Consider the following 12,248-nt stretch of genomic DNA (forward strand, 5'->3'; position numbering starts at 1 on the left):
TTATCTTCTCTATTACTTAGTAGAGTTTTTGCATTATTTAGATATCAACTAGTCTTTTACTCTTTTATAATTTTATATTTTAATGAGGAAAAATGAATGTCATGACTTGATAAATGATTAAATGATATTTATAAGCTAAATCCTTAAAAGTTTAAGGATGAAAGTAATAGCTTAATGCATGTTCAGTATTATTGTCAGTTTTTGATTTTTATGAATATTTTTTTTGGGCTCTTCTCGAGAACCTGTGGTAAGATAAATTTTCTCTGTATTGCCCTCGCACAAGACCTCTCACCCACAGGCCCAATAAGCCCAAAACCCTCCTCCCCTTCCCCTAACAATATTGAAATTTGCTTCCACCAAGATTTGAACCTTGGTCTCCAATGTGGAAGCCATACTATTGAACTCAAGGGTCTTTGGTTGGTGTTTATGAATATAAATGACATATTTTTTTTAAGATAAGATAAAGGGGACTCACTTGAGGGAGGATAAGGGAAAATCTTCAAATGAGTCCTATGAGATTTGATCCCTAGACCTCAGGGATATGAGGTGGGAATAGACTTGGCAAAGTTGGTCCTGATCTAAAATATCCCATCCGTGGTCCGATATGGGTCCGAACTAGACGGTCCGAATCTTGGTCTGAATTTGAAACGACCCGGTCCGAAATAATCTTGTTCCAAAACTCATAAGAAATCTGAATGATCCGACATGATCTTGCATGATCCGAAATCAATCCAATCCAGAGGTAACCCGATCCCAAAGCAATCAGAAATTATTGGCCTCCATTACGATTTGATCCGAAGTACCCGTAATTAACATGTTTTAAAAAAAATCGATGATTGCAAGTACTCTTTGACACAAGTTCTAACTATAGCAAATTAGTTATGTATACCTTTAGAGAGGACGAAGAGTAGCAGTTCCATATATACATAACAAAAGCTCATAGTCAAAGAAAGTATCAGACCAAAGGAGTAACAAATCCATACATAATAAAGATGAGACAATCCACCATCCGACCCACAACCGTACGATCCGAAAAGCATCCCAATCCAATGACGATTCGAAGAATAATCCGAAATTTGGTCCGATCCGAATTTAATTTGATCCAAAAAAGGCCCGATCGGAATTGGTCTGGTCCGAATCCGATGCGATTGGTACGGTCCCATTGCCAGGTCTAGGTGGGAAGCGATGCTACTACTCCACCACCTCAACCTCGAATATAAATTCATATGTTTTTAGGTGTAAGATAAAATTAAAATTAGTTATAGTTATACTAAACATGTTAATTTTGAAATATGACAGCAGAAAAACGGAAAACTGCTCTTTTTTTGGATTTCATATTTTTGTTTTTTGTTTTTGAAAATGATGAAAATTGAAAATAAAAAACACTAACGAATAAGATATTATCTTTCAACAAGGAATTTGGCCTAAGAAAATATGTCTATAATACTCTTATTATTACCACCAGAGTATTAGAAATCGAAGTACTTGGACAAGTCTTGTAACAATAAAGTATAATTATAAGACCTTAATGTTATATTACTACTACATCACCAACAACAATAGCAACATCACCACCACCACCACCACCACAACAAGAACAATAAATGAATTGTTAAGTAGAATAAAGATATAATCGTACTTGTCTATTATTTGATAAAGACTATATGTATTAGGAATAAGCACCAAAACTACTTAAAAGCTCCTTACTAATTCTACCTGGCCTCTCCTTACTTTTCATTACTGACAAATGTGTCTTTTATACCTCAAACAAATTGCCCATATATCTATATGAGGATTGGGATATAGAAGTATATATGTTAGGTTAAAGTCAATCTGACTAGTTAAATGATTATACTTTTGACTTTTGAGAGAGATGTCGTCGAAGATAAAGAAAATCATTTCGAGGATTTAATTAAGCGTCACCCAAATCTACAATAATGTCGCACTTAGGTCAATTTGATGAGAAATTTGTGATGATAATCACAATATGCATACTAGAATGATGGAAGCTTTGATGCTATGATAACCCAATTAGGTCAATCTGAAGCTCTACGATGATAGATAGAGAAGGAGATGAATAACGAGCCGTGCGCATACATGTGTTGAGCTGCTCAACAAGTTATAAGTTAGTTGGCTTCATATAAAGTGACAACCGTCTAAATTTGGGACCTATATATGTTAATTGATAGTTGAGATTGCTATAAAATGTATGATTAAAGGTAAGATCCCTGACATCAATTTTTTCATTTATTTATTACACATTAGTTATATATGTTATTGGACTAACGTCTAAAAGAAACGTTGTTGGACAAATGTATGAGTGTATGACCTATGATAATGCTATGTGACACCTAATAAATACAATCCAACAACGAACGTGATTGTGTGAAGTATATATTCAAGCTATGTTATACAATTTTGAAAATTTGTGCTAGAGTTTAGACACAAATATATTTTCAAGTGTCGACTCGATTAAAATTTTGACCTAACCAAATTTCAAAATACTACAATATCAAATTGTTTATAATTACATGTCGATAATCCGAGGACTCGTGTAGTATATGATATTGAATGCAAAAATGAAAGTCTGACCAATATAGTGTTTCTGATCCAAAATCTTCTCATATAAAATCAATTCTCAACTAATGAAAGACATATCGTGGGAGTTATCCTTCCCTCAAGCCTAAGATCAGCTAAATTTATTGACTTTCTTGTAGGTGTCAGGTGATCATCAACCCAAGCCTCACATTCCGCTCGTCTTAAATATAGCTTGTACTCCCTTGTAAACTGTATGACTTGTATCTATACCGAAACCATATGAATGAAATATCATGTACAGTAAAGATATACTAGTTACTTTGGGCATTTATGTATGGGTGGGAATTTATGTATGGGTAGAACCAAGCTTGCTTGTTGGAAATAGTGGGGAACTCATCTTATGATTTGGAGGTCACAAGTTTGAACCCCACTACCTACTTGTGCTTGGGAGTATGGATTCCCTTATATCCATCTTATCCTCAAGCGTTGACCTGTATAGCTGGGCTGACTGACTTGAGCGAGGTGCTGGTCCAATAGGGTCCTTTTTCTTACCAAGGGATCCCGAGTGGGACCCAAAAAAATTTCATGTATGGGTAGAGATGACAACAGACCGAATATGGACCTAATTATGCATAATCCGGCTCCGACCCTACTAAAAGTCGGATTCTATACACGAGTTCGACCCATACATCCGACTATAAAAACTTGAGCTTGACCGACTTTAAAAAACCGAGCCTGACCCGATTTAAAATCCGAACATCCCCCGACTTGATCCGACCTTTTTTCAGCCCGCTTGTTTTCAATAGAAAATTTTCTATAATACAAATAATCTAATCAACACTTTATTTGTAATAATCATATGAAATCTTTTATAGTAACAATAATATAAACATTACTATTATTTTTAACAATCATTTCTTTAATCGATAATATAATTGACTCAAAGTCGGAGTCAGATTATACATATACATATATAATACATTAATAAAAATAAAAAAGGGATTAATTGCCTTAAAGTCGGAGTCAGAATCGATTTCTGATGTCTGACTTTTTATGGGATCCAACTTGTCCGACCCTCCCCCAACTTGGAGTCGGACTTTTTAAACGTAGTCGGATTTAAATTATTTTTTGTCGAAGTCGGTTCTGATTTTTACCTTCAATCGAAGCAACCTAGGGTCGAATGCAGACCGAATTGGCATGTGGGTCCCTTGTTTTCCCCTAAAGTCCTACATTTACCAATTAGAGTATGAAATTTGTTTTATTCATACAAAAGCTCCTTACTTTTGTGTGGCTACTGGCTACTAATCGTATTTGATCATGTGCGTTAATAATAACTAGTTGTTGGGTGCTAGGTTGAGAAGCATTAAAAACGACACCTAACTCATGAAATCATCAACTAGAACTTAAACAATGAAGCACTCTCAGTCTCAGCTACCTTTCCTTATTACAAAACCTTGGCTTAAGCCAAGGTGTGTTGACTAATTGATCCCAAGAGTAAAATCTTACCTGTTACTAATTCAAAATATTATCAACCAAAAAAACAAAACACACCATTGTATAATAACATTGAACAAATTTTCGTGGTGTTATTCTTCATCATATTTTATTTCTATCAATTAATTGATATATACGTTTGGTCCATGCATGTTGCATGGTTAGGACGATTGTACCCGTTTTAACATAAAATTCCAATGATCTCCATGTATTATTATCTTTTTCCTTTAAAGTTTCCTCAAAGAAAATATTTCATTTATTTTGAAGGTAATGAGGCAAATGTTGTGGATGTAAAGTAGTGTTTTTATTTACCAATATTATTATATATGGTGTTTTTTTTGTTTGTTTATTGTCACTTTAATAATTTGGCATTGCCTCATTCTCAAGTCCTTAAGAATAACTTCTAGAGAATGAGGTCCTTGAAGATTACTTTGAACAATATTTAAGTTTTAAAAATAAGCTAAAATATGTTCCACAGAACAATAAATATACATAATAGAAACACAAAACAAAGCAACTTCGATCATACTTGGGCCAACTCCAAATTTTTTGTGTTATGTTTGATAATTTTGGATATCACATTATAGTCGAGTATTTCACCATCTGTCCTGTAATTGGTTCGGAATAAAAATATTTGCATAATAAGATAATTTAAAGGTACCTTATACCTTAAACAAGATAAAGAGCCCAAAAAAAAAGAAAGAAAGACAACTCGCAAATGTAAAGAAAAACATTGTTGTAATAAACATAACGTGAGCATAAACCTTGAAATTTAATCGATGATTACCACCACCAACATTATTTAAATAATTCAAAGCCGTCTAATAGAGCGTATAAAGTGACACACAACAAATTTTCTAGCTTTTTAGAGGGTGCAAGAGTCTTAAACTCAATATTTGTGATTATTGATATTGTTCAAACCCGACCTTTATTTTATCCAAAATATTAATAATTATTTATATATTTACAATCTATGAAAAATATGTTTATATTTAAGGCCCAATTTTATAATTAGCACAGATGCTCAAAATTTTTAAGACGGCCTTCATTATCACATCCCCAAGAGCCAATAACACTACTATTATTGATATGAGAGATGATCAAGCAAGAGGGGACATTGGTTGATTTGAATTATCAAGACAAAATGGTGCCTCATTAAATGGCACAGCTAGTGCAAAATTTTCTTTTAAACACGTAACTGGATCAACCTAATTAATTCTTTCATTTCAATCTAATGTCTTATCATGAAGAAAGCCTTCACACCATCAGTTACTATTCCGTGCTATAGTTATTGCATCTGATCCCTACAAAGACCAACAATAATATGTTAGATGAACCTAACTGCTTGAACCCATAAATATTTCCACCAATATCTATTCAAATTTCATTCTACCAATTAAGTTCACTTGACAATGACTTTTTATTTTATTTTAAAAAAACTAGTCTTCCATACACGCGATGCGTACGTAGATTGTTTGGGTTTATTTTTTAATAAATTTCATCAAAATATAATTATAGAAGTTTAATTTATAGTTATTATTATACAAACTACTGTAATCTGTAAAGTTTTTAGAAATTGAGATAAACATTTAGATGTGAAGTTTTACAGTCAAATTAAATTTGTAATTTTTTTTATTCAGTAACCATTTTTCTCATTATGTCAAGTTACTTTGTTAATGCTTATTTAGTTATTATTGGAAATTTTCACCCATCTTTAAATTCGAAAAGGATATAATTATACAAAATCCGAATATCCAATTAGCTATATATATTTAGCTAAAAAGACATTTCATCGGCGACACGATAACTCATCCCTTGAGTTATATAATAGAGATACTAACATTTAGATAAAATTTTCCTTTTTTTTTGTGTGTGGAAATGGTAAGAATCAAACTTTATTACTGTACGTACTACGGTGCTAGTATATATATTAAGCTCAAATATCAGCTTTATTTCTCCCTTGGTTATATTTTCTTGGGGTTTTGTAATACTTACCACTAAAGAAAAATGGGGTTAAGAAATTCTTGTTTTTGTGCATTATTGTTCTACATGATGTATATGCCAAACTATTTACATGCTATGACAGTGCCTGAAATTAGAGACTTGAAAGCTAAACACCGGCTTTCGAGTTTGTTAGTGTTTGGGGATTCTAGTGTTGATCCTGGCAACAACAACCGCATCGCAACCACGATGAAGAGCAATTTCCTACCTTATGGGATGGACTTCATTGGTAGCCGCCCTACAGGGAGGTTCTCTAATGGAAAACTTGGAACTGATTTTGTTGGTAAAAATATCTTTGTACTCCCTTTGTCTACTACATACAAGTTTGGTTTTGATGCAATGGTCAATACATATTAAGTTTGATAGTTAATTTGCATTGTTATATATGTATTAGAGAGTTATACTAAGATATTATAATTTTGTAGAATTTTTTTTATCCATATAAGTCAAGAAGGCAGTATAAAGTACTGTCAAAGGACCAACTCCACCAATAGCTTAAGCTGATGGTTGGAGTCTTATGAATTGTTTAATACTCTATCACACCCCCTCACACGAGAGCCCATTGCTTGAAGTGTGGATACAAAACAAGCCTCCCTCATACCTGATGCTAAATATTCCATTTAGAAATGAGGGGGTGGATGAGATTTGAACCCGTGATCTTTATGTCACGCTGACTCTGATACCATGTCAAAAGACTAGCTCAACCAAAAGCTTAAGCTGATGGTTGGACTCCCAGAATAGTTTAATACATGTGACCTATTATGGCACAAAAAAGGCAAGGGGGGATTTGAACCTGTGACCAATGACAACACCTCAATCTTAACTACTAAACGAAGACATACTTGGTATATATAATTTTGTAGAATATGATATGATAGGGAAATAATGGGCTATAGTCTCAAAGATGATATATTATAACCCAAAAAGAAGAAACAAATTAAATGTAAGTTGTGTCCTAGAACAACTTCTTTTTCGGCAACATTAGAACAAGTTATTAGTACTTCTTTTTGTTTCTCATAAAATGTTGTATGCATATCATTATGCTAGAGAAATATGCCTTCTTAGTATGAATGTAGTAAAATAATCCAATACTTCATTTTGCTAGGGAATTATGGTACAAAGTTAAGAAGTCTAGATCGTGGAAGTCCCCTGAGTCTTTATCTGCTTACCTGATGATGATATGGTCCTGTGAATCCTTTCATCCTTTGATATAGATAGTATCAAATTTCATCACATCTAATAAGAGTTAACAATGACAGGGATAGTCATCAACTCATCAATAAATAAGATTCCTACTTGTTGATGTCAGTGATTGATGCATCAAAGGAGTAGACAATTATAGTGGGATACTTCTTTTATCTTAGATGAAAAACTAGTTTTTGGGTCAGGAGATGTCATCGGACTTGAATTATACTTCCTCTGTCCCATAATATAATACTCACATTTCTTTTAGGATGTCTCAAAATATTGTGCCTGTTTTTTTAAATTTATTTGGACTAAATTATCCTTCATTTCTACCTAAACTTTCCCAAATATCCCTACATTTTTTTTTAAATATGTGCCCGTATTTATTGTTTTACACCATTCTAATCAACATTTATTGTGCCGAAGTATCATCTTAAACTATCACCGTCCATCGAATTTTAATCTTAAACATAGTTTTCAATTTTCAAATCTGAGTTTTGTTTTTAAAACAATGCGGAATTCAATTTCCTTGTGCAATTCAATTTATTGCATATTTGATTCTATCTCTGTTTATTTAAATGAACATTCAATTTTTTTTTGATGGGGTAAATGAACATTCAATTAATTTAATCTAAATACCTAAAAAGCAAATGTTGTATTAAAAAAAAAAAAAGTACTATAACTGCTTTTTTTGCTAATTGATACAATTTTTTTTTCTTTGACATGCAGCTGAAGCACTAGGTTTAGCTGTTGCAATACCGGCCTTTTTAGACCCGAATACAACAAAAGTGGATCTACTGCATGCTGTTAGTTTTGCTTCTGCTGGATCTGGTTATGATGATCTCACTGCCAATCTCACTGTAAGCTGCCTAACTTAGCTTGTTAATCTACTTTTGAAACGAGAATATATGTCAAGTTTCAATCAAGTCATCTCTCGTATCTATTCCTCAATCAATTACGGAAAAATGTGGAACTACATATGAAAAAGAAAATTATATTTTGGGACACCCAAAATGGAAATGAGAACTATATTTTGGGACGGAGGGAGTACAACCTAGAGGACCATATATCAAGTTTCAATCAAATCATCTCCCGTGTCTATTCCTCAATATACAACCTAAAGGACTGATGTCCTAATCCTAATCAACCTAGGTAAATATAAGATAATAATATCATAAGATAAAATCCATCTCCTAACATTATACTACCAAGATAAAACCACGGAAAGAAACTAGCGCAAACTCAAAATAATATTTTTTTGGACATTTTGACGTAACAAAATGTGTTTATGCATGATAATTTGTTTCTCCATGTCATGAACAGAGTAGCATATCATTGGGAAGACAAGTGAATTACTTCAGGCATTATAAGATACACCTAAGACAGTTTGTGGGATTCAAAAGAGCAGATGAAATTGTAAGGAAGGCTGGAATAATCATGAGCATGGGGACCAACGACTACCTACAAAATTACTTTTTGGAGCCCACTCGGCCTAAGCAATTTACATTGGATAAGTACCAGGACTACTTGGTCTCTTGTATGCGCCTTGCCATTAAGGTGAGTTATACTTCCTCCGTTCTTTAATAATAACTACGGGTGGTAAATGAGTTGGTTGAATGAGGTTTTATTTGAGTTAGCTTTTTCTAGCTAAATACTACATATTATCCTAGTCGGCCTCAACAACTTATATTAGATAAGTACCAAGATTACTTGGTCCGATCTCTTTTATAAACTTTGCCGTTGAGGCAAGTAATAATTAATAACTACGGGTGGTAAATTAAATGAGTTGTTCGAATAAGGTTTTATTTGAGTTAGCTTTGTCTTAATAGTATCCGAATGTTCGGGTTATATGTCAACATCCTTCTATCACTATTGTTTGCCAATTTGTCAAAATGGAGGCGGAGTTTTTACCTAGATATGCTTAGGAATGATTAATTGTTGAAAAATATTGAAGATTTGATCATATTAATGGTCGGGTCTATCTATGTTGTTACGTCGTGTAAAAATCGAGTTAATCACTTTAGGGTCAAAACCCAAATCACAATTTAGCTCGATTTGAAACTAGACGGGTCCTTTCTCTATGGTTCAAATGTCCCGTTTTTGGCCCAAGGTTTTTGCCCGCCCCGCCCCTAAAAACCATTCTTCTTTTTGCCCGCAATAATAAGTTTTGGGTCACCAATTCACCATCCTCTACGCGTACATTAGCCTTATATGATATTATTGCTTATTCAGAAAAGAAAGTATCCTATGTAAATATGGATGAGGGTATGATGTAAGGTTTCTTGCACGCACCTCACACTGTCAATTAAACTAGTTTTTAGGTCTGGGCTATACCCGGGCTATTATAATTTTGATTTATTAATTTTATATTTTAAAATAATAATACTAAATAAAACTTGGTCTCTAGTGGTTAAGACTTTAATATATAAACTTGAAGTCACAAGATTGAACCCAATACTGTGCAATTTTTTTTTTTTTATTGTATGTCCATAATATGAAGTAAAATTCCCTTAAATAGAGTGCTACGTGACACCATTCTTTATTTATGAACGCCTTTTACTATATTTGTATAGATTAATACATCGCAAGATTGGCTTACTTTGTGTGTGTGTGTGTGGGGAGTGTAGGATATGCACAAAATTGGTGCAAGAAGACTGGCCGTTGTTGGTGTACCCCCTATAGGCTGCATGCCTATTATGATGTCAATTTTAGGCGATGGAGTAGGTTGCGTTGACAAAGTTAACAAAGCAGTCTTATCCCTGAACTCCAAAATTGCGAAAGAATTGAAGGCTGTTGAGACTCAATTGAAGATGAAAACAAAATTCGTAGATGCTTATGGAATCATAAAGGGAGCAATAGATGACCCAAAGAAATATGGTAAGCCTCCCACATCGCAAAGTCTTTGAAATCACTTCATGGGAGATAATTTATTCTCCTAAATTATAATGACAAAATGTGAGTACATACTCTATACATGTCTTAATTATTGCAACCGTTTGACGTTTGCAGTATTCATCTAGTACTTTTGATTACAACTTTTTTCTTACATATAAAAGGAAAAGCTATATATACAATTTTAAAGGCTGCATATAAAAAGTGAAAAATGGAAAAAATATGCATTAATTGATCATTTATTACATGGTTGATACATAATTTTTCCATAAATTCACAATTTATTTCTATTTTAGACAGTGTATTTATGTCTTATATGCAACATTAAGGATTGCATATAGCATAATTCATATATAAATTATGGGTGTTATTTAGTAAATTTTTGTTGGATTAGTCTTAATATGTATTTTTAAAATAATAATTTTTTAATTTAAACTAATTTATACATATACTTGAACTATTAATAGTCAAATATGTGTCTTGACAAATGAAAAAGTCAAACGCTCACAAGTATGAGGAATAGAGGAAGTAACTAACTACCTAGATTTGATTTTGCATCTATCACATATATATCATACAACCATCCATATCTACATGTAATCAAATGAAAATTATATTTATCATGCCACATCTAGAGAATCTCATTGCTTGGATCACAAGAAAATAAAATAATAAATCTATCCCAAATTAGTCGCAATAAAAATTCTTAAAGGTTGCAGAGCAAATATATCAGTTCCAGAATTTTTTTGGTCTATATTCTCTTTGAAATTGGACCAACAACATATGTTACTTAGCGAAAAATTTAGTACATAACTTTGATTATCTCTTGTAATTTGTACTTAGCGAAAAATTTAGTTATGTGAGATCTTGTTGGGTTTGTGTCAACGTATATTATCCATTAGAGACGACTTTTCATAATTTTTGCTTATTGATGGTTGATATTAAGGTTCAAATTAGTGTTTTGACAAAAGTGTCGAAAGGAAATTGATTAACTAAAAAAACAGAGAAAGTAGTCTAATAAAAAAATCCTTAAGTAATCAACATGAACTTATTAGAAATAGAATAGTTGCTTTTTTTCAACTATTCAAAACATAGGAAGTTCATATAAAATTTCTCAATTTTTAGTGGACTACTTCGAAGTAGCTAACACAATGGTGTATCTCAAATTTTGGATGTACAGGTTTTAGTGAGACTACAAAAGGATGCTGTGGTTCAGGAATATTTGAACTAGGTGACACATGCAAGAGTTCAAATGTATGCAAGGATCGAGATAGTTATGTTTTCTGGGATGCGGTTCATCCCTCTCAAAAGATGTACAATATCCTAGCTGATGAGATCTTGAAGTCGATACCATATAGCTTTTTTAGTTAACGTAATTAAAGGTTGATGTAATGTGAGAATCAAATAACTGATTTCAGAGAGCATATATACACCATATGGAGTAAGGTGAATCGATGGCTCTGTGTTTTGAGCAATACAATAATTTGAAAAGAAATTTTTAGTCTGCCTTTTCTGCTCAACATTCAAGTATGATGTACCTCTCAATACCTTTCTCCTTTCATTCATGGTGAGCTAAGACCTAATGGGCATGGGTCGAGTCTTTGAGACTCGGAGATGGCAATTTTCATTCGGATCAAACCCTACCCAGATCAATAGGGTTGATTTTTGAAATATGCATACTTTTACCAAGATTTAATCAATCTAGCGGGTCTTGAGTTTGAAGCAGGTCTAAAATGAATCTCAATAGTTTTATACAACCTCTTTTTCTTTTAGCGGTTTTACTTTGACCTTTTCACTTTTTATATAGAGTTGATATTTTAATCACCCAAATTCCAAGAATAAGGGGCAACATCCCAATTCAATTTGATGATTAAATTGACGCAACGTTTAATTTGTTTAATACTCCATGAAGTAACGAAATAGGTCTCAAAACCAACATAATGCTGTCAAATCTTATACTTTAATGATGTGGAGTCTTGATGTAATGACCACTGCAAGAAGTTAGTGATGGCCACTAGTGCGGGCTGGGCAGGCCGGACCGTGGGCCGTAGTGGACTGGCTAGAGATTTCAAAATTATTTAATCATTGAAATTATTCATTATTGTTACATAAAGTCTTTAAAATAAATTAAAAATATA

General features: G+C 32.9%; 1 protein-coding gene across 1 annotated transcript; it reads left to right on the forward strand.

Annotated features, from left to right (window-relative positions):
• Window positions 1-6,006: 6,006 nt before the first annotated feature.
• On the forward strand, window positions 6,007-11,611 carry LOC104900596 (GDSL esterase/lipase At5g45950). Its single transcript, XM_010688059.4, has 5 exons — window positions 6,007-6,316; window positions 7,948-8,078; window positions 8,542-8,775; window positions 9,846-10,095; window positions 11,291-11,611. Exons 1-5 carry the CDS (start codon window positions 6,040-6,042, stop codon window positions 11,479-11,481), a joined length of 1,083 nt encoding a protein of 360 aa, XP_010686361.2. The 5' UTR covers window positions 6,007-6,039; the 3' UTR covers window positions 11,482-11,611.
• Window positions 11,612-12,248: the final 637 nt, after the last annotated feature.

Source organism: Beta vulgaris, chromosome 8 (assembly GCF_026745355.1).
Source record: "Beta vulgaris subsp. vulgaris cultivar EL10 chromosome 8, EL10.2, whole genome shotgun sequence".
Classification (NCBI taxonomy): domain Eukaryota; kingdom Viridiplantae; phylum Streptophyta; class Magnoliopsida; order Caryophyllales; family Amaranthaceae; genus Beta; species Beta vulgaris.